The sequence below is a fragment of the Dama dama genome, chromosome 33 (genome assembly GCF_033118175.1).
Source record: "Dama dama isolate Ldn47 chromosome 33, ASM3311817v1, whole genome shotgun sequence".
Taxonomy (NCBI): Eukaryota; Metazoa; Chordata; class Mammalia; order Artiodactyla; family Cervidae; genus Dama; species Dama dama.
Window position 1 is genome coordinate 10,614,363 of NC_083713.1, and position 27,184 is coordinate 10,641,546.

Consider the following 27,184-nt stretch of genomic DNA (forward strand, 5'->3'; position numbering starts at 1 on the left):
TATTTGTCCTGGTGAGCACATCAGATACAGCAGAGGAAACTTAGGATGCCTGACGGGTAAGTTAAACACAACTTAAAATAATAAAACTTTTTTTGTAGCCATAACTACTTATCAATTTTAAATTAAAATACACATTTTATTCTGGCTGGAATTTTTTAAAAGTTAGGTAACCTATTTAATTTAAAAACTTGGAGAATGAACTAGAAAACATTTTATAGGGCATTTTTTGGTAAACTGATTTAAAACTTGCATGACTTCCTTCATTATGATCATATTGACAGGAAACTTGTGTTGTCTAAATTCTGGAAAAGATACATACAACTTGAAAGAAATCTTAATTTTCAACCAATCAAGTAATTCCTCAGAAGGAGGAATAAATAGCCTGTCGGGTCTTGTGACTTCAGCAGTGCTTTGTAATCTAGACTGTCAAGGCCAGGAGATTACTGTCATTTTGTATTTTGTGTGTATTTTGAGGAGTTTTATTCCATTTTCATTCTCAATGCCTTTCCATTTCATAAGCCCCAACTAATTATCTTAGCCATTTCCACTAATAAGGACTGGTTGTGGTTGTGGTGTTATGGATCTTGCTTGCTTTCTTTCCAAATTTCTTATCCACATGCGTCACGGTAGTCTCCCACCTCTTCTTTTTGCCCCCATTCTCTCATTTTGACTTCTGAGGACTCCCTGACAACGATGGAAAACAGAGTCTCCACATGACATTGTGAAATGTGCATGACTTAGCTACTATTCCAACAAACATTTCTCAGACAGTGTGGGCCGGAAGTAATTTTTTATTTAACCAACCGAATCTCCTTTAAGCTACCTGGAAGTTGGGGGCAGCACAACACTTCTCTGGTGGCAAGTGCAAATTAACGTAAAGCACTTGGGGGTCCTCATTGCTAAGAGACTCTGCGGTGAACCTCTGGTGCCTTGCTTGAGGACCTATCAACAAAATTCATCTCCTGGAAGAGACTGCCATGATGTGGAGGTGTTTGATTCCTCAGTTCCCTTCTTCTGTGTGTGCCTCATGTGAGGGTGCCTTGGTTTACTTCTCAAGGACGTGTGGGTACATTACCCTATTTTCCAACTTTAGAAGACAAACCAAAACCTCTCTAGGAGTGAAGAGAAAGGACTTGAAAGTGTTGTGAAAGAAACGGGGGGAAAGAGGGCTTGAAAAGGATAAAGGCAGTTAACAGCAGTAGCTAAACTGTAAATCACCTATCTCTGACCTCCAGACCACATCCCAACGGAGTCCAGCTGCACCCCGCCCCTCCGACCTCTGGGGCTCCTGACTGAGAGTCTAGATACAGGGCACATATTCACTTGTCTCCTTTCACTACTGGGTGGCAGTCTGGCCTTTGCAGGGAGTGGAATCTGGCTGGGGTTTCAATGTGTAGAGTCCAGCCCCCAGGTTTTGGCGAGACTGAGACAGGTAAGTTTAACCTGGGGGTTTTAGGGGCTCCAGGGATTTTGGCAGAGAGGTGGTCGGATGGGGTGGAAAAGTCAAGGGAGGTTCAAGTCTGGTGTTCTAAAGGAGTTTTTCACTAGCCCCTCCAGGAGGCCACCGAATGGCTTTATCTGGACAGGGACACAACTGGGATAACCGGTATTCCTGGTCACTGCCTATCTCATCCTGGGCCGCTTGGAGGAGAGGTGGGGAATGGCCATGTGGGTGCGGGCAGGGCTCAGAGGGCGCCGAGGGAGAAGCAAGGTTGTTGGTGAAGGAAGCGCTTGGGTGCTTCCTCCTGGTTGCCTCTCCAGGAAGGACATGGAGCCCCCAGCTCTGGGCTGGGGCTGGGTCCCTTCGTCGTTTCGGGACTTCACCTTTCCAGAGGCTCCGCTGACTCCTCTGAAGAGGGCTGGGCTCTGATCCTGGCGCCCCTTCCTGCCCTTTGATTCTGGTTCTTTGAGGGAAGCCCCACTATGAGGTCCTGGGAAGGAAAGACATTCTCTGCCCGCAGGCGGGCCGGAACGGGAAGGCCAGGAAAACGGCCTTCGTGACACGGATTCTATTTATTTATCTATATTAAAAATGATTTTCGTTTAAAAAAAAGGGGAGGGGGGATGTTTCCCCACACCTCCAAGCCCAGACTGGCGCTTTGCACGACGACTGTCGACCGTCGGCGGCAGCCCGCTCCCCGACCGACCAGGCCGCCGGTGCGAAGCGCGGCTCTGCAGCCCGGCCCGGGCCTTGGCTCTCGCCTGCCCCGACACCGCCCAGCCGGCTGGCTGCCCGGGCTCCCCGACCTCGTCTCGCGGCCTCCCGGAGGGCGGGGAAGCCGGCGAGCTCAGCTCGTCCGGCGAAGGCCCCGCCAGGCCCGCGGGTCGTTTGCGGCCAGACGGCCTCGAGGGCCGCGGGTGGGCGGCGACTCCTAGGAAGGGCGTGGAAGGCTGCGGGGCGCCTGGCCTCGCGCCGCGGCGGCGGCCGGAGCTCCGCCCCCGTCCCCGTATAAGTGGCGGCCCGGGCCCGGCCCGCGGCGGCGGCGGCGGCGGCGGCGCAGGCTCCCGAGTCGGTTCGGACGGCCTGTTGAGCCCCCTCCACCCGCTTCCATAAGGCTTTGCCTTTCCAACTTCAGCTACAGTGTTAGCTAAGTTTGGAAAGAAGACTAAAAGAAGACCCCCGGCCGTTTTCCTTTTTGTTTTTATCCTAGTCGTCGTCGGAGGCTTTTTGCACAGAGCTGTTGTGTTTTCGGCGGTGCTTTCTTCAGTTTCTTGCACTCCTGGTGACAAACGCCTCAGCAGGAACAGCAGAAGAACAAGCGGGGGGCGTCTGGTGCCATGACCAGGACAAGCCAGCAGAGCCGTCAGGGAGGATGCTGCGGTGAGTTGAGCCCACGCATGGGGTAGAAACAGGTTGGTTCGTTGGAGACCTGCAGCTCCACGCAGGTTTTGGAGGAATGTGGCTCAGCTCTTAACCAGCGTGCTTAGCAGCTCTTTTGACTCAGGTTTTGGTGGAGGTTAAGGAAGAAAGGAATTTCAAGGTTTGGGAAAGGAGTTTGCACACAAACGAGGATGGAATCGACTGGACGGTTTGGATTGCCTTGTTAAAAATAGAATGGCGTTTAAGACTGTTGAAACAAGAGCATTCTTCACTGTATGTGAAGTTTTGCAGGTATTGACCAATAATAGGTCATGCTGAATTTTTCATCTACCCATCAGTTTCTAGGTGGCTTGATGAAATCTACATGGTTTGCCCCACAAAGCAGTTTTTATTAATTGTATTTAATAAGAGCAAATGAATGAGCATTCCAACCTCAGCTCACTCAAGGGACTAAACATGCTTTTTATCTCCCCACTGTGTATCTTTGCAGGCTCCTTGGCAAACTACCTGACCTCTGCAAAATTCCTTCTCTACCTTGGTCATTCTCTGTCTACTTGGGTAAGTGATGACCTACAGTAATTCTTACAACATACTTGCACAATTTCTTGTTTCCTTTCATTTGAGCCAGTTGTATTAAGCCATCTTCCAGTTTTGTCATGCATCTGAAGAAATCAATTGGACACACATGCTGTAAGTTGTTTTCACCAAAGATGTTTTCCCATAGGTGTTGGTGAATGCTACTTAATTGTTAGGTTATCATACTTTATGTAGACCAACAGCTATCCGAAGACAGGATTAAAAAAGGCAGGATTATCTTGTATGTTGCCTTACAAGGCTTAGTAAATGGTAATATCTGCTACTAAGAATGGATGAATGTCTAATTGATACTACTTTCTGTTTTTACATACTTTAAGGTATTTCTCTATTTTCTTTTGTTAAGATAAGTTCCAGCATACCACACTATGAAAATACAATAGAATAATGGCATGACTAACAGGCTAAAAATAGCAGTTCTAAGATTAATGTAAATATAATGGACCCCAAGAACAAATATATGAGTGATGAAAATTCTGGTCTTTTCAAATGTTATCTGTAGCTAGATATGTGTGAGACATCTCAGTCTATCTTAAAAGCCATCATCCAGTGAAAATCAGCAGCTGATTGATAAGTCACCCTCTGACTTCTTATGTGGTTTTGGAAGAGTCCCAGTGTTTCTGTAGGCCTGGGTTCCTTCACCAACATCCCCCGACCCCAAAGAATAATCCCCAAAGGATGATAGATGTGTTTTTGATTATTAAATCATTTTGATGGATAAAATCTTTTAAATTAAACAGTCTTACTGTTTAAAGCAATAAATCTGAGTATATTCTATTCATGTGTCATGTGTGATAGTTACCGAACCATAAGTTTCTGTTTTACAGAACTGTAAGTAAGGAGAAGGAATTTTGAGAGTAAATTTTGTGAATGTTATTTTCTTTTTAAATTGGAAACTGCTATTGGATCATCCTTAAGACATGAATGGAAACTATAGTATGAGGAAATCCGTACCCATGCCCTTGGGAAATTATTAAGCTAGGTTATCAGCTCTTTAAGAAAGAGCAGTTCAAAGATGGCTTTTTAGAAAGGCCAGCTTCTATCTCCCCAGAGGCTTAGACAGGGATGACTCTGCAAATACATGTAAACAAAGTAGACTTGGCTTGAGTTTCATTTCCGGTAACTGATGATTCTAAGTAGAAATCGAGTGAAACTGCCCTTAATTAATTTAAATCCAATTAAATTACTCTTCCAATTTAATTCAGTAGTATTGAGTATTTTTTTAAAAAGTGGTAAGTGATAGACGTAAGTGTCTGAAATGCTTATCTTGTGATCTGGATCTATTTCTTAGGGAAAGAAGGTGCCTAACTTCCAAATACTGACTAAGTTTTAGGTTTTTATGACCTTTCGTTAGTAGGTTAACAGGTCAGGTTTGCCAAAAGAGTGGAACTGTGATTGTTCCAGGAGGATTTGTTTTTTGTCTTACAAAACACAAGAAAAATGACAGATGCTTACTCCAGTCTTAAAGATAATTGAGCAAAAGGAGTTCTTGTGGGAAACTTGGATTAAAACAAAACACAGCAATTACAGCCGGGTAAGGTTTAGTGGGTTTTCACTTTTTGGTGCAGAAGAGTGCAAAAAAGGAATGCTCTCTAACACTAGATAATTCTGCCTTTTGAGTATTGTCTCCTGTTTGACGCTTTGCCTGATTTTATTGCAACAAAATATATGTGCTTATTTATTATATATGCATATGTATACAAATCTATCTATCCATTGCCCACGGTTTCCTGTACGCTGAGTATATAGGTGTTAGGGTAGAAGGTTATATTGAGTTAGATTTGTGTGAGGTTGAATGCTTTTTGTTTCTGACTTCATTTCTTTCTGCCAGTGGATCAATATATTTTACTCTGTGCTATCAGAATATAAAATATGGTGAGAAGTGAATCCTGTTTTCAAGAAACTTATGATATAATTTGGTATGGGTTTTAAACAATGTATCTAATTACAAAAAGATAACTAACAGTGTAAGGCAGTGAAAAAAGGTGGCCAGTGTTACTATCTTATGCATCATGCTATGGACTGGCTCCATTTACTGCCAGATGTCTGCATGGCGCCAGCTGTTACTTCCTTGGATTTCTACTCATAGGTCTGCTTCATGCAAAATGCCACCTTCCTGCTCTACCCTACTTTATTTTTCCACTTAGCATTTGTACCACCTGGCCTACTCTGGGTTTACTTTAGGTCTCTGTTCACTGGGATGCAAGCAGCATGAACATATAGATCTTGATTTTTGTGTACTGCTGAATTTCTAATGCCTGCAGTATGGTTGGGTACATAGGAGCCTCTCAAAAAGTATTCAGTGCAGTAATGACATTCATTTGGCCTTTGGCTCAGTGCCCTGGAAGTAGATGAACATGTAAACAAATCCTCAAAGTATGATGAGAGCTTGTGGGAGGGCAGGAAATGGAGGTTAGGAAAGAATGGGTGGGTGGGCCTGCGAGTGCGCTTGGTCAGTGTTTACAGAGACTTTACCTGATTCTTGCGCTTGGTGAATGTTGAGCCTGTTACTTCTTAAAGCCTAAGCCTTTGGAAATCGGAGCAAGTGGAGCAGTTTTACTCTTCTCCATCAGGGAGGTGGCAAGAGAGAAAACTTTTGTGGCACTTGTTTCAAAGTCCTTCTTTAAAAAAACCTAAACAGATTCTTTTGGAAAAAAAATATAGGAGTAAAACAACAAAGAAAGAAAGAAGAACCTACTACATGGCGCAGGGAACTATATTCAATATCCTGTGATAAACCGTAATGGAAAAGAATGTGAGAAAGAATGTGTAACTGAGTCACTTTGCTGTACTCCAGAAACTAACACAACATAGAAAGTCAACTGTTCTTCAATAGAATATGTGTAAGAAAGGAAAGAAAGAAGCAATCGGAATAATATTTCTTATTCTTTTTGATAGGAAAGAGGACATTCTCTCATGGAGGCAGGCTATCATTTGAGGCATTTATGTGTTTTTGTCTTTTTAGAGGATTGAGATTAGGATAAAGCACCTCTGCTCTCCTCATCCCATTTTATTCTAATCAAATCTAAATGTACTTCTCATGTTAAAGGTTAAGAAAATAGGTTAATTTGTTACTCTTATTGACATTTTTATCTTAATGTATAAATTGTCTTTTTATTGTTTTCAGACAAGCTGTATCATATATTTTTAGTCATTTAGTACAATGGTATTTGAAACGTTATTCCTACTTAAGTGGAAGGCATTTTCTATTGTCAAAGCAAACTTTAAAAAGCTGTATGAGAAATGTGAATTATGGTACTAATTAAACCTCAAACTTCTGGAACATTGATGTAACAGATCTAGTGTACCAGAACATTATAGTTGATGATTTAGTCTTAATCTGCATTCATTTACAGCCAGGACCCCCTGCGCATCCACTTTGTTGATTGCACGGTTATTTGCTGTGTTTCTAGTATGGGATTTTGCCCTGTGCTAGAGCTCACATTCCAGACCATCAAGTGAGAATCAGTCTTTCAAACATGCTGCTTCCACTAGTTTCCAGATGTTTACTTGTCCTTATTCACCCCATCCCTCAAGGCCCTACTCTTATGTTAACTTTCAACTGCGGTTCCAAATAATGTTCTCAACCCTCTACACCAAAGTTTCTGTACCTTGGCACTATTGACGTCTTAGCCTGATTAATTCTTTGTTGTAGGGACTGTAGGTGCCAGTAGTAAACCCACCCTCACAGTTGTGACAACCCAAAATAGATCCAAACGTTGCTAAGTGATCCCTGGAGGATGACCCCCATTTGAGAAATACTGGTCTACATGAAGCTTATTGTAAATGTTTGCTACAGTATGCGCATCCATTTAACTTTGGATGCATCAGATTGTTGTCTTGGCTTTATGAAATGTTTAAAATCATATGACATAGCAGGATAATACATTGCTCCTTATACACTAAATTTGTCAAGAGGATGTTAAGACGTTGGAAAGAACTAGGAGTGTAGTACTACTTCCAATCCGTAACTATGGAGGCTAGCCTGGGAATTTAGTTTCCTGTAGTGATTTCTCATAGGGATAGGTTATGATAGAACATTATTGTCCTGGTTTAGGTTAACCTTACAAGTCAGGAATGGGGCCTAAAAGTTCAAAATAAAGTCCATTTTAGACTTCTTACATATTAATTTGGCTCAACTCATTTAAAAGTTTCTGTTACTCGTTTTGCAGCAGTGAATTCCAGAATTTCCTATATGCTCTGGAGAGAAGAAATAGTTTTTTTCTCCCCTTTAAAACTCATCCATGTCAAAATGTTAAAATTATTTATGTATTTATTTCTGACATCTTCATGTGGTGCCAGAATTTGAACATATTAACTTCATCTTTTTGATTGTCCTGATGTTTTATGTCTTTGAAATTTATTTGTGAAGTAGAACACAGATTTTAGAATGTTATAGGTAAAAGAAACTTGAAAGGTAATGTAGTGCATTCTTAGCATTTACAAATTGGGAAACTAGCTTTTACTTGACATCAAAGGCATACTGATGTTTGTAAACTACAATAGTATAGTTTCATTCTGGTTCAGTAGCAAACTCCTTCATGCCTCTCACTCCCAGGCCTGGCTAGAAACCTGACAAGAAAAGGGAACAGGTTTTACCTCAAAAAATCCTTCTTGAACTTGGAAACTGTGTGCTTTTCTGGAATGATAAGTATGTTTGTTCCATTAATATGCTTTTCCTCTCAGGTTTACTTAGTAATTGGGCAGGAATATTTTCCACTGTGCCAGGATGAAGAGTTTTAACACCTGACCACATTCAATCCATAGAGGAACTGTTGACCTTGAAAGTCTCTTGAGGTAGCCGGAAAGCGCTCCTTTGTTAGGAAAGCAGCTTTTTGAGTATGATTGACTAGCAACTCGCACCCCCAAACTCTATGAACGCCTCTTCTCTCTCCTCCGACCCCAGGGGGACCGAATGTGGCATTTCGCGGTGTCTGTGTTCCTGGTGGAGCTCTACGGGAACAGCCTGCTCTTGACGGCGGTCTACGGGCTGGTGGTGGCAGGCTCTGTGCTGGTCCTGGGAGCCATCATCGGCGACTGGGTGGATAAGAATGCCAGACTGAAAGGTGAGTGGTGTCATAGGAGCCTTTGTGCTCATGGGACCAGGGCCTGCGCTGGAGAGAAACCCCTGTGGCGAACCCTCTGAGTGGTGGGGTACTCTGTGGCAGCACCTCTGCTTGGAGGGTCCTGGGACTCCTACAGAAAGATGGGATATCAGGGTATTGAGCTTATAGATTTGGGGAGGGATCTTTTTTGGCTGTTCATAAATTAGGAATGTTAATGGTTAACATCATAGCACTTTTCTGTGAACCATGTTAAACATTAAAAGTTTACTTAACTCTGGCATCTTTTTAACCAGGACTTGCATTGGAGTTCATTTAATACAATGTTCCTGGGACAGCTTTAACATCTGTCCTCTGGGGTACAGTGTTTCATATAGGCGGGTGTGTAGGGGAAGTGAAAACAATGGATTTAAAAAATAGCATCTGATCACAGAGAGTTGAATTATTAATCATTTTAAGGAAAAAGAAGAAATGGTAGTATACTGACATTAATCTAGAGCGTTAATACTGAAATCATTAAGTATTGTATAAGAAAAAGAAAACAGTTCAATTATTCAGAATATAAGAGCAATTTGTATAATAATTCAGGGCAGAATTTCCCAGAATTATTCAGTTGATAATGCTAAGACCTGGCCATGTCTGTCTTAGTCATTGGGGAAAGATTGAGGTATCTGTTTCTTTCAATGCAGGATGACGGCCCCTGGTTAGAAAGCAACTGGATTATCAAACTCTAGGACTTGATGCTATTAGTAAAATGGCCAAGATGGACGTTATTTTATTTTGAGAATCAATAGACCAAAGAACATATAGAAAAAGGTTTTATATCCTAGAAAAAATTCCCAGTTATTTACATCATTATACATAGGGGCATGAGAATGCTATATATAGAAACCTTTAATCTTATGATTGTTGAACAGTGAAATTGTAAGTTAGGAAAGAATGTTGAGTTGGATGAAGAGGAGTTCAGTGGGATAGCAATCTTGCACTTATTCGATGTAATCAACTCGTGTCTGTCTCCATGAAAATCTTTGATGTCTCTAGGCTGAGTTAACTAGAGACACTGTTTTTTTCTGCAGTCCCATTAAAGCTTTGTTAATACCTCTGCTATTTCACTTATGCTCTTATAATTATCTGTTCACGTGTCTACCCTTCCTGTGGTCTGTGGGGTTCTGAAAGCAAAGAATCTCATTCAGTTGATATTTAAGCCTTGTACAATAAAAGAATGACTTATGTGTTGGGATTTTATTTCATACTAATTTCAGAAAGCAGTTTGTTTTGTCTCGAGGCTTTGATATAACCTTCCAAGCCAGAATGAGCTTTACTGTCCTTCAAGGCAAGAGCTATAATTATACCTTTCATATACAACCCTCTGTGTTTTTCAGAGTGCTTTCATGAGTATTTTATTTGAGCATCATAATGACCCCATAAAGTGAGGAAGGCAGATAGATGTGTATTATATCCTCACTTTATAGACACAGACACAAGGGTTTAAGTATGCTGCCCTAGATCATCTGCTGCAGCGAGTGGCAAAGGAAAGACTTCCCTGGATCCTGACCTGTGCTTATGTCAGCTCTTGTCTACACGGATGCCTCACTCTCAGAAAGCTGGCATTTTCTCTGAGGAAAGATGTAGTTTAGAATTTCATAGCAAAGCAAATAGCTTTAGTGTTCTAAAAGGAACACACTGCTGCCTTATTCTTGGCAATTTTTTATATGTCTTTCCTACTTATCTGTACGATCTTATCAAATTCAGCCCGCCATCTAGGAGGTCATGAATTCCATGACCTCTTCCTCAGCCTCTTCCACGTTCTTATTTTTGCCTAAGCTACAAAGGGCTGAGACATGAATCTTGTTTATCTAATATAGTTCTGTTTATGACAGTATACTTTCAAGAAAATAAATGAAAATGCGGTCATTATGAATGGCTTTATCAGGGAAAATGAGAAGTACTTCTTTATTCTGTCTGCAAGTTTTACTGATCTGATGTGATATGCTGGGTCTTGCTAGAAATAGTTCAGGTAGGAATGTTTCTATTTCTTGTAATTTGCATATGCATTAATACAGTAAAACAGTAATACATGGATGGGAGCAGCTCCATTGAGATACTTTGGTGTGTGAACACTGTTTCTCCCTCTGTATAGTGGCCCAGACTTCACTGGTGATCCAGAATGTTTCAGTCATCCTGTGTGGAGTCATCCTGATGATGGTTTTCCTACATAAGAACGAGCTTCTGACTATGTACCATGGATGGGTTCTTGTAAGTTCTCAACAAGATTCTTGATGGCAGAAAATTGATGTGTCTGTTAGTGATAAAAGAGGAAAACTCTCTGAGGCTAGGGAATGTCATTTTGCAAATAGGTTAATTTTAATCTCATAGTTTCATTGAGTTAGACAAGGCTATGATCCATGTTACTTTAATATCCCCTACCACTTTTTGTTTGTTTTTTTTTTTTTGCCCATAACAGGTATTCATTGTGTGTTGTTTGAATTTAAATTTTATTCTGTTAGTTTTCTTTCCTTTTGTGTTTTAATGGCAGTTCAAAGAGTTTATTACATAATCCAGTTGCTAGCTTTCAGGTCATCAGTATCAACCTACAATTTGTTCACACCATATAAGAAATGTTATCCATGTATATAAATCAGTCATGATTGTGGTCCTCAATAATAATTGGTATTTGTATTTGAGGACATGGAGTAGGTAACTTCTCACACTTTAATTTCATGATAGCTTGACGGAAAAGAGCACAGAGATGGGTGTAGTGGAAAACAATAAATTGGGTGTCACTAGTAAATCTTCTTAGGTATATTTGAATTGATATTGTAGAGTTCCAAAGCTAGATGGACAAGAAACCTTCTACCCTATTCCCTTCATTTTGTTGATGAAAAAGTGAGGCAAGGTGATGATGTTAGCTGATTGCCTGTTGTCATGCAACTGGAAAATGTCAGAACTCTGATTTAAATGCAAGACCTTTCACTTCCCCTTCAGTGTTTCTTCCAAAGGACATATTTGTGGGAGGAATTAAAAACTACCCGAGGTTAACACTCTGTGATAACTAGGTCATATAAATGTGCATATGACTATTTTGTATCATGTATACCACAGATGGGGCTTCCCAGGTAGCTCAATGGTAAAGAATCCACTTGCCCAAGCAGGAAATGCAGGAGATGTGGTTTGATCCCTGGGTTGGGAAGATCCCCTGGAGAAGGGAATGGCTACCCACTCCAGTGTTCTTGCCTGGAGAATTCCATGGACAGAGGAGCCTGGTGGACTACAGTCCATGGGTCACAAAGAGTCAGACATGCCTGAGCACTCAACATGTTTTTGTACCACAGAAGACACAGATTAGAAAGATATTATGCCCTTTAACTTGACCACTGCTATCTTATTGTTTCATGTCTACAAGTAAGATGATTTTTTATAATTTATGAAATTAAATTAAAATAAAAATTTTATTATGCTACCAAAGACCAGTAGGTACAGTGTGGTAAAACTGACAGTTTAATGTTTTTCCTGTAATTCCTTAGACTTCATGCTATATCTTGATCATCACGATCGCAAATATTGCAAACTTGGCCAGTACTGCTACCGCAATCACAATCCAAAGGGATTGGATTGTTGTTGTTGCAGGAGAAGACAGAGGCAGATTAGCAGGTAATTTGCTTTTCTCTTTCTACCAAATGGTTTATATTAGGATTCACTTTAAATCAGTGGTAATAACTGAGGCTTAAGCCTTTTTTTCTGAGTAATTTTAAGGAATACTAAATTGAAAGCATAGTCTTTTTCTTATATTATCAATCTCAGCACAAAGATTTGGCTCACTGTTAAGAAGCTAATTTATAGGCTAGTGACCTTCTCTTTTATTCTATGAAAACCTGGCAAAGATTTATCTCACTGTTAAGAAGCTAACTTATAGGCTAGTGACCTCTTTTATTCTATGAAAACCTGGCAAATAGAAGAATATTTCTTTTGAGCTTTTTCTTTCACATACTTAAAACAGTGAATATTTGACATGAATTTTATCTTCATACTATGGTTATTATTGTCAGTACTTATTGGTCATATTGTAGATGTTATTTTTATCCAAACAAATAGAAACAAATATGTGGCTCAGCTGGTAAAGAACCCTCCTACCAATGCAGGAGATGCAAGAGATGTGGGTTTGATTCCTGGTCAGGAATAGCCCCTGCAGAAGGAAATGGCAGTCTGCTCCAGTATTCTTGCCCGGGAAACTACGTGGACGGAGCCTGGCACATGGCAGCCCACGGGGTGGCAGAGTCGAATGTGACTGAATATGCAGCACACACGTGCATACACGATTCTAGGATAGACTCTGGACGTTAATTCCTTCAACTTTAAAGTTATGATTGATAACTCTCACTACATTATGTATGATGCACTGTAACTGCTGTTGTGAACACTAAAGAAGTATAGGATAGAATGTAGGTCTTACAAGCCTTGCATTTTAGTTGTCCATTGGAAATTACAAGAGGGCAAATAAAGGCTGAAGAATGCTTACAAAGCAATATATCCATTACATCAGTAATACTTGGGCTTAGAGTAACCTACCTTACTCAACATTCCCTACTCACCCCTTACTCTATATAGCACCCAGACATAGATGGATTGAAATTGCGCAGAGTAAAGGAGGAATGTACACTTATTTACTGATCAGGTCAGCTGAGTCAACTCTGCTAGTCACTAAGATTGATGGGTATTACAAACTCACTGCCAGCCATCCTGACTGACAAGACCATTCCAGATCACTCTAGTGGCTTATCCCAGGACACAGAGGCAAGATTAAGTACTGGGGTTAGCAAGCAACTTTGACTAGACACGTGGTTAAAAAAAAAAGACAGGAAGTTGAGAGAAAGGGAGCAAAATCTGTGAAAGGTCTACATGAAGAAAAAGAAGGATTTGCTTAAGTCATCCCTTTGTGATAGCAGTAAGAATACCGCTTCAGATAGAGATACCACAGTGATTTTAGAGGTCAGTGAGTATGGAAGATGCATTTAGCACAGGAAAGCCTGTATTGCAGAAAATTCTCTCTGGAGCTAAAGTAGTGATTCTCACTGATTTTTGTTCCTGTGGTCATTTACCAACAGGAAATAACTCCATATCTCTTTTTGTCGCATAGAATTAAAAGATAAGATTTTGTCCTTTTTTTGGTGTTTTCTCCTGTTATTTTCTTTCTCTTTTAGTGTGTTATTTTAAGGATGTTAATATATGCCAATGTTTTGAAATTCAAAGGGTACAAAAGGATATATTTTAAAAATAGATCACATATATCTGTTGAAATGTATTTGGGGAAAAAGTTAGCTTTTAAGATGATTTTCTTTCTCTTATCTGAATTTCTTAACTCATGCTGACTCTGTGAAGTCTATAGAGTCTATAATTGGAGAAAAAAAAAAGCCCTGAGTGAAGAGAGAGTTACTCAGAATCTTTAATTTGTGCTAAATATCTAAATAAATAAATAAGTAACAAAACAAAGATCCCATGTAGTTTCCTGGGACCTTTCTGACTATAAAGTGATATTCCAGGAAAGCAACAAAAATATGACTGGCCACTTCTCGGCTGTCTTTCTTTATTTGAGGAATCATTGCATAATGGAAGAATCCAGGCTAACCAGTCTGTTTTCTAACCTTCTGGAGTTTCTGGAGTTTAAGAAAGGAAGTAAGCTGCCTGTTGAACTCTTGTCCACTGTGAGTTAGTTTAGGAAGTGGTGCTGTTTCAAATTCGGCCGCAAGTACAGGATAGAGCCTAAAGAAGGAAAACCTCCATGTTGTTTTTCCTCAAGTTTTGACCTCCATATTTGTTTAACAACTAATTGAAAATGGTCCTTCAAAATAGGAACAGATAATTCTTCCATCCTAGGGGTCAGCGAGGCTCTCACCATGGACTTTTGGTACTATTCCTGCTATAAGGCAGAGGTACAGAACAGATGAGTAAAGAGGAGGGCAAAGGAAAAGCAGAAGAGAAAGGGGGAAGGTGTGGCAGGAGGGGACTCCAGCTGCCCCCGTGGCACCTCTGGTTTTGTGTCTCTATACACAGATACACACCTGTCCGGTCAGGAGTAATTTATGTTCATGCAGGCCGATTTTTGAGGTTGCTGGCAAAGACTGCTAAAACCAAGCAGGAGGCTGGGCGGGACCAACTGAGCTCATGTGCATCACGCACACGTGTGCGTGTGTGTAAAATGTACGTGATGGGGTAAGGGTGTGCCCATGAAGAGGGACGGTTGTCGGCTGGAAGCTAGCTGTTCCCAACCCCTCACCCCAATGTTTCTTGTTTTCAGAGTAGTTTATAAAATTGGAAGTTGTATCACTGAGGGTAAAGAACAAGAGAGATATTCCCTGGAAGGTTGAAAAGTTTTCTAATTTCAGTGACATCAGGTCAAAATATAGTTGTTACCATCCAGTTTAGACAGCTCCAGGAAAGGTACTTTCTCCACATAAATACTGTTAATTAATCTGTCAACTCATTTGTCTAAGTACTTGATTTAGTGTCTTATTAAAGCCTTCTCTTGAATCATGACCCTTAGCCTGTCAAATCTGTTTGAAACTTCCTTTCCCTGACTTTTTATTCCATCTGTTATTTTATTTCCTTCTTCATTTCCTTTGTTAATCACTTTTTGTTCATAGTCTATGAGATTTTTCTTGTCCATCATTCTAGAGAAACATCTGCTGGTTGGCTTGATCAAGTAAGGTAGATATATTTCTTGTTTGGACTCCGTTGACTGAAAATTGTCTTCATATTTGAGGTAGACAAACCTGCTAGGTGCTATTTGCTCAGCAAATATGTTTTTTATTATTCTTCAAGATATATACCCTTTATAACAGCAAGTGGTTACTGATGTCCGCTCTGTCACAGCTGCAGCTGAAAACACTTAATTGGAATTAAATGAGCACACATTTGTGTGTTTGCGTAAGAATCAATACAAGCCTGTGAAAAAGAGTATGTTTGCACATTGAGAGGACCAGTTCTTCTCTAGTGTGTTACCAGTAAAACGTTTATGTCTTTTTCAAAAATTATTTAGTTAATTCTGCTTCAGAAAAATGAAATCTCTTTTCTGATACTACATTACATCTAAACATGATTAGCTTCCTCAGATAGAAATTTCTAAATTTTGATAATAAAGAAAAGAAATTGGTGGCATTAGGAAGTTTCATGCGCTCTTGAAAAGGGAGGTAGTGAAAAAGTAACAAATCATTTTAATTACATTTCATTGTTGTTCTGAGGCCTTCAGATTCAAGTGTATGTTTTCATTAATATTTGATTTTTGGATTCAAGTTATTGAGTTATTAGGAGCAATCCTACATTTCCATGTTAGGAAATTATTAGCAGGGGCAGATGGAAGTTAATGAGGCCTCTGCAAAATTGGTTATGTATAAGATCAATGAAAACTGCCTTTGCTTCTCAAGTGAAAGGTGAAATATGTCAAAGTTCTCCTGTTATCATGCAGGCGTTCTGCATGCATAGGACTAATTGGAAGGCAGTTGAGGACCAGGAAGAGTGAGACAAAGAATGACGGTTTTCTGTTAATGTGCTTATTAGTCATATAATGCTTTTCCAAGGTGCCCCATGTGATTGATAAGGACTTTCTCAATTTTCACTCTACTCTGTGAGATAGAAAATGAGAAAGTAGGCTATTTTCTTGACTTCCTCTCCTTTATGCATCTTGTCCTCCACTCTGACTCAGCTGTATGTTCCCATGGTCATACCCAAAGACCTTGTTATCACTGCTAAACCCTCCCCTTCCCTAATCTCAATCTTTGGCATCCAAGACTTGAACTATACCTCCTGCCTTATCAGCTCACTCCTCCTGGTTCCCCAGTCACAGCAATGCGCCAGCCTGGTTGGCACCTGCAAGGCATCAATTCCACTGCTCATGACACCCTCTTGTCTCCTCTCTTTACCCAGTTTAAATTCCAAATTCAGTCATTCCAACCATATGAATGCCTCCTAGTATACACCCTCAGTTCACTTGGCCTCCTCTCCTTTTGTTACTCCTTTCATAAGATCCTGCTTAAGTCCAACTCTCCATGGTAGCACATGGCTGGTGAAAAAAAGAAAAGCACAATTTTGCTCACTGCTCTCGCTTAAAATTCATGACCGCTGGGTTCAAGCTGGTCCTTTCATGCTGCTGTATGATCATACAGTTTTCTCTGGTCCCTTCCTCCTCCCACTTTCCTAAAGGACTGCGTCTTACTTTTTCCTCGTACATTCAGTACCGCCTCGCCCATCCTCACTTTCTCTGATGACCTTGCCTTGTGTTCTACTGAGAAAATGGAAAGATGAGAAGAGAACTTTCGTGTGCTCCCGTCTTCACATGCCTCTTCCCACTTGTACCTACAGCCATTTATGTGACCTACACTTGTGAATTGCTTGTGGTCCTATCTAAGAACGGCTCTGCCGCCTGTGAGGAGACTCAGATTCTATCCTTTCTCATTGACTGTATCATTCACATGAGCATATAAACATGCTGTAATGGTGCTCATCTTAAAAATGCCCTTCTTTACCCCCTCTATCACTCCCATTTCTTTATTCTCCTTTTGAACAAAACTTAACAAAAAGAAATATCTGTGCTCACTCTTTCCAATTCCTTTGCTTGGTTGGGGCCTTGCTTTCCATAATACCAGGGCTGGTGGAGGGGGGTGCAGCATTCACATTGTGAAGCTAGGCAGTGCCACTCACTTAGAATATAATAGAAATGGTGTCCCCTGGAGTTGGCACTAACCTCTTTAGTTCAGTTCAGTCGCTCCGTCATGTCCGACTCTTTGTGACCCCATGAGTCGCAGCACGCCAGGCCTCCCTGTCCATCACCAACTCCCAGAGTCCACCCAAACCCATGTCCATTGAGTCAGTGATGCCATCCAACCATCTCATCCTCTGTCATCCCCTTCTCCTTCTGCCCCCAGTCCTTCCCAGCATTAGGGTCTTTTCCAATGACCAGCCTCTTTAAGCAGCTTCAATCAGGCATTTGCCCTTATTGCCTACCAGAATTATTCCTTTTAAGGTCCTCAGTACCTACCATGTGACCTGTCTAGAGCTGCTTCTCCATGCTCATCTTTCTTGACTTAACACCATTGCTTGCCAATTGATCACTTCCTCCTCTTTGAAACATTGCTGTCTCTTGGTTTAGGACACCACTGTCTCCTGGTTTTTCTCCTCTTTTGCTGGTTCCTGTTCATCTTCCTGACCTCTAAACAGTGGCATGCCTAGGACTCAGTCCGCAGACCTCATCAGTCTATACTCAGTCGCTTGGTCTCAGCCAGTGTCTTTGGTTTAAAAATCAAGCAGCTGGCGGTGACTCGCAGATCTGGTACCTGCTTCTTCCCTGGACTCCAGACCTGTATGTTTAATTGTCTGCCTGACAGAGCCTCTTGAATGTCAGTATACCTAGAGAAGTCAACATCTCTAGAACCAAATGCTTGTTCTTTTGTCTAAACCTGATTCGTTTGAAGTCTTCCCTTTCTTGGTAAGCGGAAACTCTATCCTTCCAATTGTTGCTCGGTATAAAAACTTTAGAGTCATCTCTAATTCCTCTCTTTCTCTCGCATACCATATCTAATCTGTGTTCAAGTCTTCCTGATTCTCCTTTAAATTATATCCAGTATCTGTTTCTCTGTTTCCATTGTTACTGTCTTGCTCCCCCGCACATTGTCTCCCACCTGTTTCCTTGGCTGCACTGCTGTCCACACCCCCGCCCCACCCACGCATACGCACACGCACACACACACACACACAGACACACACACACACACACCGCACACTGTTTTCTCATCACAGCAGCCAAAATGAACCTTTAAAAATACAAGTCCTGTGGTACCACCTCTCTGTTCATTAGCTTCGAAAGGTTTCCTGAGTCATTGGGCATAAAAATTGGTTTCCAAGTAGTAGGCTAAGATCCTGCCTGATTGGGCCAGTCCCTCCCTCTCTGACCTCATCTCTTCTTATCCTCGCCCTTCCTCATTCTGCTGCAGTCTTACTGTCCTCCTCGCTGTTCTTCTTGGCATGCTCCTCCTGTCCCAGGATTTTTGCACTTGCCTTGGCCTGGGATTGTCTTTTCCCTAATACCCACAGGACTCACTCTTTTGCCTCCTGCTGCTTCATGCCTTGCTGTGATGTTCTCTTTTTTTCCGTGAGTTCTTCCCTGACCTTGCCATATACAGAACTGAAGTTTTCCCCTTCCCCTGAACTCTCTCTATGCCCCTTTTCTGCCCATTTTCTGCAGGTTTAGTCTTTAATGAACCTCTGACTTGCTGTGTATTTATATGCTTGTTGATTGTCTTTGTTTTCCCATGCAAGTATAAACTTCATGAAGACAGGAAGGGTATTCATTTTTTTGTCATAGCCTAATTCATGATAAGCATTTATTAAGTGCTTGTTGAAATAAATGAATGTAGAGTTACTATTGAATTCATTTTTAAAAAGCTGATGTTAGACTAATTTATATAATCCTAGAGAACCATGATTTTTGAGGCAAGTTTAATGTGACTTGCTCCAAACAGCAATTGATTTTCTAACAAAATAGTTTGCTTGCAGAGTGCTTTTAGAAATTTACATCTTAGGAATCAATACTCTTGGTTTATGAGTTGTATTATGTAAGTGGGCAGTCTCTCTTTGATAGATTTGCATACTTCCCTGCCTTCTCCACCTCTCTCTGTAGATATGAATGCTACAATACGAAGGATTGACCAGTTAACCAACATCTTGGCCCCCATGGCTGTTGGCCAGATTATGACATTTGGCTCTGCAGTCATTGGCTGTGGTTTCATTTCGGCATGGAATTTGGTATCCATGTGTGTGGAATACTTTCTGCTCTGGAAGGTTTACCAGAAAACCCCTGCTCTAGCTGTGAAGGCGCCTCCTAAAGAGGAAACTGAGTTGAAACGGCTGAATTTATACAAAGGTAAACTCAACAAAATGTTCAGTCCCTTTATTTTGATTTGCAGATCTTATATGTTGGTTGAGACCAAAATAATTCTGAATTTATGTCAGGTTTAGTTATTAATGATGGCCTGCATGAGGTTAACCATATCAACATGGTAATAAGTTAAAATCCAGTCTTTTGAGGATCTGTGGAACAAATCTAGGTTGAACCTCAAGGAGTTGGAATGGGGCCTGTGGCCCCTTTTTTTAACGTGAATAGCAGGCACAGAGGGGCAATTAATTGAGGGCTGGGCAAAGTTGAGCATAGTGATGGGAAGAGCACTGGGGGAAAGAGAAGAGAATTCCTAGAAGTCTGTAAAGAAGGGAGTTACATGCCCTTTGTAGGACAGTGGAAGAGAGTGAGGATATGAGGTGGACATTTTTCAAGAAGAGAAGAGGAAGTTGGGCTTCTGAGCAAATGGAATCTTAAATGGGCCCCCAAAATAAGGTTGTGTATTTTCTCAGACAATTATTATATTTTATCTGAAAAGTTTTCCTGCTGTTTACTTTGGTGGGATTATAATTTCTGAGAGAGAGGGGGAATGGGGAGGGGAGAAGTATCAATAGTATTTTGTTTATAATGTAAATACTTGGAGTTTATTCCTTGGCTGAAATCCTTAGATGAGTAAAAGAAAATACATATTATATTGTAGTAGCTGAGGGAGTCCATGGGTGATGCCCTCCATGGGTGAGGGAAAGGGGAGAAGAAAATTACTGTGTAAGGTAGTTAGCTTTTTCCTCCATGTCCCCTCCTTCAAATAATAATGTCTTTTATTAACAGAATCTGAGCCAAAACCCCTGGAGGGAACTCATCTAATGGGTGAGAAAGACCCTGACATCCATGAACTTGAACATGAGCAAGAGCCAAGCTGTGCCTCTCAGATGGCTGAGCCCTTCCGCACCTTCCGAGATGGATGGGTGTCCTATTACAACCAGTCTGTGTTTCTGGCGGGCATGGGTCTTGCTTTCCTCTATATGACTGTCCTGGGCTTTGACTGCATCACTACAGGGTACGCCTACACTCAGGGGCTGAGCGGGTCCATCCTCAGTATTTTGATGGGCGCATCGGCCATAACTGGAATAATGGGAACTGTGGCTTTTACATGGCTGCGTCGGAGATGTGGCCTGGTTCGGACTGGTCTGATCTCAGGAATCGCGCAGCTTTCCTGTCTGATCTTGTGTGTGATCTCCGTGTTCATGCCTGGAAGCCCCTTGGACTTGTCTGTTTCACCTTTTGAAGATATCCGTACTAGGTTCATTCAAACAGAACCCCTTTCAATTACACCAACAAAAATATCTGAAATCATCTCTACAGCTGATGCGCACATGTCAAACGGGTCTGTTCCTGCTAGTACTGTCCCAGAGATGAGTTCTGAATCCGTGCCTATAATCTCTGTCAGCCTGCTGTTTGCAGGCGTCATTGCTGCTAGAATCGGTAAGAAGTCTCCTTTTGTATATTCATGAACTAAAGTGTCTTTTGGCAATGGAGGTTCAGATAATTCAGCAGAAATTGGGCTAAAATATTCCCTGAATGTTAATTTAAGCAAAATCCACTCTATTCTTAGGTATAGTCCAGTCATTTATTATGAAAATTTAACTTTATAGTTTAAAAGAACCTGTATTTTGTAGAATGTGTATGTATATATACTTTCTTAAAACATGGTTAGGGCTTGAAGATTTTTACTGAGTGGATATCTTTCTCTTTTAATGTAATTTAGTTAATTTTAAAAAAGATATTATCAATAATGATTATAATTTTAGTAATTTAGAGCCTTTTTATTATTATAACTCTACCAAAAGGACTGTAATTTAGCAAATAGTTCAATGCAATAAAGTTTAAAAAAAGTGGGATTTAAATTAAAAAAAATAAGACACAATAGAGAAAAATCCTTCGGAGTTCTTCTGTAGCTGATGTTTCTTTGTTGTATACTTTGCCAAACAAATGGTTTTTATAGCTCTGAAAGGAGGCATAATGTAAAAACCTCTTACAAAGGAAAATTTAAGTAATCATTAATAGAGTACTGATGAATTATCTCTGAATTCGTTTTTGAAATGAAACCATATTTATCTTGTGATACAAAGCAGTTCATTAATTTAGCAAGACAGCTTTATTGTAGGGGCTTTAGAACCGAAGCAGTAAATGTGTTAATGGCTTAAAGTTTCCTTACACTTTAAACCTAACAATATATTAGGTCCGTTCATTTTAAACTTTAAAAATACTAGTAATTATAATAGGATTTATTATGTCTCTGATTTCAGAGTTCTGCTTTCAGAGTATGAATAATCACAGAAAAGAATTGTTTCTTATGGCTGTAAAAACAATTTCTTGAAACCAGTAATAGCACAGTATTTATTAATGAAAAATCTCTAAAATTCAGCTATGATAAATATACATATGGTGATTTTAAGGTAATAGTGTTAAGTATGTATTTTGTATATGTCAACAGATATTTAATGTATAGTTCTGAAATGTATGGCTCTAAGTTAAAATTAAGTTTCTAAGAAATATCTTTTATTTTAGGTCTTTGGTCCTTTGATTTAACTGTGACACAGTTGCTGCAAGAAAATGTTGTTGAATCTGAAAGAGGCATTATAAATGGTGTACAGAACTCCATGAACTATCTTCTTGATCTTCTGCATTTCATCATGGTCATCCTGGCTCCGAATCCTGAAGCTTTCGGCTTGCTTGTGCTGATTTCAGTCTCCTTTGTGGCAATGGGCCACATCATGTATTTCCGGTTTGCCCAGAAAACTCTGGGCTCCCAGCTTTTTGCCTGTGGTCGTGATGATAAAGAAGTTACAGATGCAGATCAAGCTAATACTTCTGACGTGTAAGACAGTTCAGCTGTTGCCACCCCTAGATTATGTTACTAGATTATGTAGAGCACATGTGCGTATTTTGTTCTTCAGAATTCCAATAAATTGCTGGGTGTCTCTCTCTGGTTTTACCATAGCTATGCCTTGAGGGCCAAAAGCTAGTTAGGAAACAAGCCAGGAGAAATGAGCTGGTTAATTTCCCTTATATTTAAGGATAGGAAAAAAAAAATAGAGAAAGAGAAACTCAGTTTAAATACAGAGACTAGAATAGTAACACTGATTTTCCCTATTTCTCATAAGAGTGTAAAATTTTCCATAGAAGAAGGATTAGTCAGGTGAATTAAGTTATTTTTTGGCAGATATTTATTATCTGTACTAGAATTCAGATATGTCAGTTTGCCCTAACACTCTTGTTCAAGTCTAGTTAATTTACTTTTTAAAAAAGCTTATTCTCAGTTATATTATAAAAACAAATTCTCTTCCAAGTTTGAAGATTAAAGTTTGATAACCAGTATTGTCCCTGTTGGTCCTATTGCTGTTAAGGGATTGACATATATGTGGAGAAATGAAATACTTAACTAGAATTCTTTAATAGGGTTTATGGTTTAACTTTAGAGAGCACCTTTGTATTTTTCTTATCAGCTAGGGCAAAATATTGTATTAAGCATATGTAGCACTTCATAAAATGGTTATTGTGTAAGCTACAGGTAAAAGCAAAGCTATAGGGTAGATTTATAATACAGTGAAGGCATGAGGACTTCAAACGTGCCCGCAGTTTGGCCATAGAAACTAGGAGTTAAAAGTCACATGAAGGTCAAGATCTGGACTTAACTCATACAACTATCCTTCATGATCTCTGTCTTGGAACATGAGGGAGTTGGCAAGTTAAATGTAGAAAGCAGGCCCAAATTTGGAAAGGTTTTGTTTTTATAAATCATTTGATTTACTTTTAACATGCTCGGTAGAACATTTTTACTTTTACTGTTTTGTACCCAGGAGTTATTTTTACCTAGTCGTAGAGCAAAACTGTTCATAAATGTATCCCTTTCAAACGTCTTTGAGAAAAATGGAGGGAAAAAAATCCTTTTTTATATATATTTTTTCAAAACTGTTTTGCAAGTCATTTTGCAGCATGCCAATACCAGCGGCATACTTTGCCTTAACCGTTCATGCACTTTCATGGAGACTGCAATACATTGCGCTGAGCACTTTCTTTTTTCTTGAGGTTTAATCTTTTTCTTCTTTCTACAGTATGATGTAATGATTTGCTATGTTGTAAAATCTTTGTAAAATATTTCTATATAAAAACATTTTAAAAAATCTTGACTTCTTTTTCCTGAGTTGCATTCCCTTGTTGTTTAATATTGCTTTTGTTAACAGAACATCTGTTTTAGATAGTATATAGTATATAGTATCTGTTTCTCTCTAAAGATCTATAATGTTGTAATAATTCACAATTTTAAGTGTTATCTCCCTGCTCATATGTCTAGTTTATGGTGGCTTGGATAACAGTATAGTAAACATGAGCCCCAGAACTCATTCTTTGACCTTGAAGAAGTCACTTTAAACTCTCTTGAGTTCTATTTTCTCTTTTGTAAATTGGAAGTGTTATTATAAAACCAGCCGTACCTACATAACAGTTTCCCTGATTGAGTCAAGTGAGGAGCTTCTTGTTGAAGCACTTTGTGGACTATACGACAAGGTAGCAGTAATAAAATTACTAGAAGTCGGGTCTAACTAATAACAGAGAGTAGAGCCATATTCTCTATTCAGCAAATGTTTACTAAACAACCAATCTGTGTCCCAGACTGATTGGTCTTGAAGATGCAGATTTGACTCAAAACACGGTTGATCAGAGAGTCCTTTTCTTTTCCCCCCAAAATTGGGAGTGTGAGGACTTCTGTCATCGCCCATAATTACTGAGCAGCTGCTGACTTCTGAGTAGACAGTAGATGCCTCTGTTAGGTCTGGCTGCTATCTTGAACAGGTCATCTACTTCTTCCCGCAGGGGTCGAGCTAGGGTTGGAGGTCTGCCCTGAGTGTAGCTGTAATTGAAGGCCTGTGACCTTGTAGAATGAGTAAAACCATCTTAGCAAAGAAAGGTCTCATCTCTTAATGTGGGCATTTTGCCAGACTGTGGGCCTGGTGAGAGAGGCTCTGTGTGGGAGGAAGGAAGTGGAGTTAGTTAACAGAAGTGTTTATAGGTGCTGCCCTTATCTTTGCAGAGAGTTGCTTGGAGCAGGAGGAGAAGGGAAATGGAGGAAAAGCACTGCTGGACAAGGCAGCCTCTGCTGGGTACTGCCCCAGGCATACTAGGGCTGGGTGGATGATGTGTGTCAATCTGGGCATGTTTCTAAATAGGGAGACAAACTCAGATAGCTACAAGGTCAATAGGTAATACAATGGAGTGAAGTGAAAACAGTCTTACATTTAACATGTAATTGCATTTCTCAGAAGTATCACTTATTTGTTCCCACTTAAAAACAAATTATTACCATTTTTTTTTCTTCTTAATTCTGGCTTGGTCAGTAAAGAATCTGCCGGCAATGCAGGAGACCCAGGATTGATCCCTGGGTCGGGAAGATCCCCCAAAGAATGAAACGGCAATTCATTCCAGTATTGTTGCCTGGGAAGTCCCAGGGACAGAGGAGTCTGGTGGGCTACAGTCCATGGAGTCACAAGAGTCGAACACAATTTAGTGACTAAACCACATACCACCACAATTCCCATGCAGGCTTCTTGTGGTTATTAAAATAGACTCTTTCCACATAGACATCCTTTGCATAGGAAAAACTATTTCCTAAAGAAATACGCCTATTCTCACTTTTTTTCTTGGGGCATCTGGCTTCCTTGATATTCCTTTCATTTCCTGCTCCCTGACCCACTTAAAGAAAGAAAAAGGTGTAAGTAAGAAATAACTTTCCTGTTCACCATAAGAAAAAACAATACAAGAGGGGAGCTAAACCCCTGACCATGCTTTTGGGGAAGTCACAGTATGCAAACTGGCGAGCACATAACCAGGATAAAGGAACAGCTAAGCAACATGGAATGTGAGCTTCTCTAGTCATATCTTTCATCTTTCAAGAGAAGCTGGGATTCTGAAATTTTGTGTGACATCTCCAAATCCTTCAATTCTGGCAAGTAACTTGAAAATACTAAAAACGTTTTTCTAGCCAAACTAAGTATATCCATAGGTTACTAAGGAGCCACCCATGGGGTGCCATTTTTTAAGTTTTTCTTTAAGAGGACAGTTTGTTTGCAAGAGAATGGTATTTGAAAAGTGTATAGATAATAGGAGGTATATATACAAAATTGGTGGAGTACAAAGAACAAGAATGAACTTGGCAAACATTAATGGTGAAAAACATTAAGAGATTAGGCATCCTTTGTTAGAGATCATTTAAGATCAAATAATCTATGCATTTGTTACCTGCCATATTGATGTCAGTGAGAATTCTGCCCACTGTCCCTTATTCCATGTGTTGTTTATACAGTTGTGTTAAAGGATGATGACAATTTAATTTAAAAATACTTTTAAAAGTTTGTCTTAAGTATAAACATAATATGCTCCTATTTGAAAAAAGAAAAAGCACAGGCTTTATTCAATTCCTCTCTTCCTACCCTGCTCCTCAAATCCCCAGTACCCACTGTGAATAGTTTAGTTTATACTTGCAGAGAATTTTTTAATGAAAGTTTCAAAAATAACTTGTTATATCATTTGGTTTGTTCACCAAGATTATATCATTATCTGTCTGTTGCTTGATCAGTCAACCAATGTATATTTCCCCCCCCCCAGATTCAGAGGGCTCTATTAAAGTCATGTTTGCATTAAGGGTGTTGATACAGTAATTAAAAACTTTAAAAAGTGACATAGGTATACAAATTGCCAAGTTTAATTTTATTGTCATTGAGAAGTAGATTTAGTCTGATAGTCCTTTCAGCAAGACAAAAGACCACTGAGTTTTACCTTTTTCTCCTCAAATGACACTTACTTGAAACTCTTATTACTTCAGTTAAGTATTGCTTTTCCATGTATAATGTCTCCCCTTTTCCCTCTTTATCCACCATTCAGAGTAATCTTTGCTATCAGAACATTTTTGTTTTACAAGATAGCAATTCAAGAATAGAGTTGAAATGTTAGAAGAGCCTTGTGACAACACACACACTTTTATTACAAACAAGTCTGAACTGGTTACATTTAGTCACACTTGGAAAGCTAAACAAATTTTATACCTTATATGGGTACTTGTTTACATTTTCCAAGTCCAAAAGAGCAGGTATTTTATCTAAAGAATGGACAAATGAGAGGTGCAAAGTTCAAGTACTTTTTTCCAGTTCTTCACCCTAAGCCCTATGTAAGTTATTACATATCTTCCAGTTTGAACATTTTCCTTATTGCATTTCACTAGGATAAAAGTGCATTGCAAACTTCTTGAAATAGTTATTTTCAAAATTGTCTTAGAAAGTGGTTGTCCTCAACTTATGTATGCAGTTGTAGCAATGATAATGCAAAAATAATTAAACAGGTTGAAGATGCAAGAGGATAAATACGTTTTATAGTAACTAAAACACTTCAGGAGAAATATATGTTTTGAAGAACTAATTTTCAAAGACCTTATGATAAATGATCCCTAATTAACAGGACATGGTCATATAATAAATCATACATAAAGGAATATTTGAGCTTAATGTATATATATATTCTCAAAAGAAAGGTTGTTCTATGATTTATTTTTATTTAGTACTATGTATTGACCAAATATATACATATCTTTTCTATTAATTCTAAGTTGTTTAAGTAAAAGACACTATGGTGGAAAGGAAATAATATTTAATATCTGTATTTGTCAGCATTTTATTCATTTAATCCTCACCATAACTCAGTGAAGAAGGTATTATTATCTGTGTTTTATAGATGAGGAAACTGAGTCTTAGGGTATCATGCACTTACATAGCGAGT

The 27,184-nt window shown here is 39.6% G+C and overlaps 1 protein-coding gene across 1 annotated transcript; it reads left to right on the forward strand.

Annotated features, from left to right (window-relative positions):
• The first annotated feature begins 2,469 nt into the window (after positions 1–2,469).
• Positions 2,470–23,763, forward strand: SLC40A1 (solute carrier family 40 member 1). The gene is made up of 8 exons (XM_061135676.1): positions 2,470–2,821; positions 3,312–3,379; positions 8,322–8,481; positions 10,619–10,734; positions 12,003–12,129; positions 19,145–19,387; positions 20,189–20,842; positions 21,929–23,763. Exons 1-8 carry the CDS (start codon positions 2,779–2,781, stop codon positions 22,240–22,242), a joined length of 1,725 nt encoding a protein of 574 aa, XP_060991659.1. The 5' UTR covers positions 2,470–2,778; the 3' UTR covers positions 22,243–23,763.
• Positions 23,764–27,184: the final 3,421 nt, after the last annotated feature.

Excerpts from the sequence above, each read along its gene's own strand:
- SLC40A1 (XM_061135676.1), top strand. The coding sequence starts at position 2,779 with ATGACCAGGACAAGCCAGCAGAGCCGTCAGGGAGGATGCTGCG. Across the intron at positions 3,380-8,321 it reads GTCATTCTCTGTCTACTTGG|GGGGACCGAATGTGGCATTT; the intron begins GTAAGTGATGAC and ends CTCCGACCCCAG. Across the intron at positions 8,482-10,618 it reads TAAGAATGCCAGACTGAAAG|TGGCCCAGACTTCACTGGTG; the intron begins GTGAGTGGTGTC and ends CCCTCTGTATAG.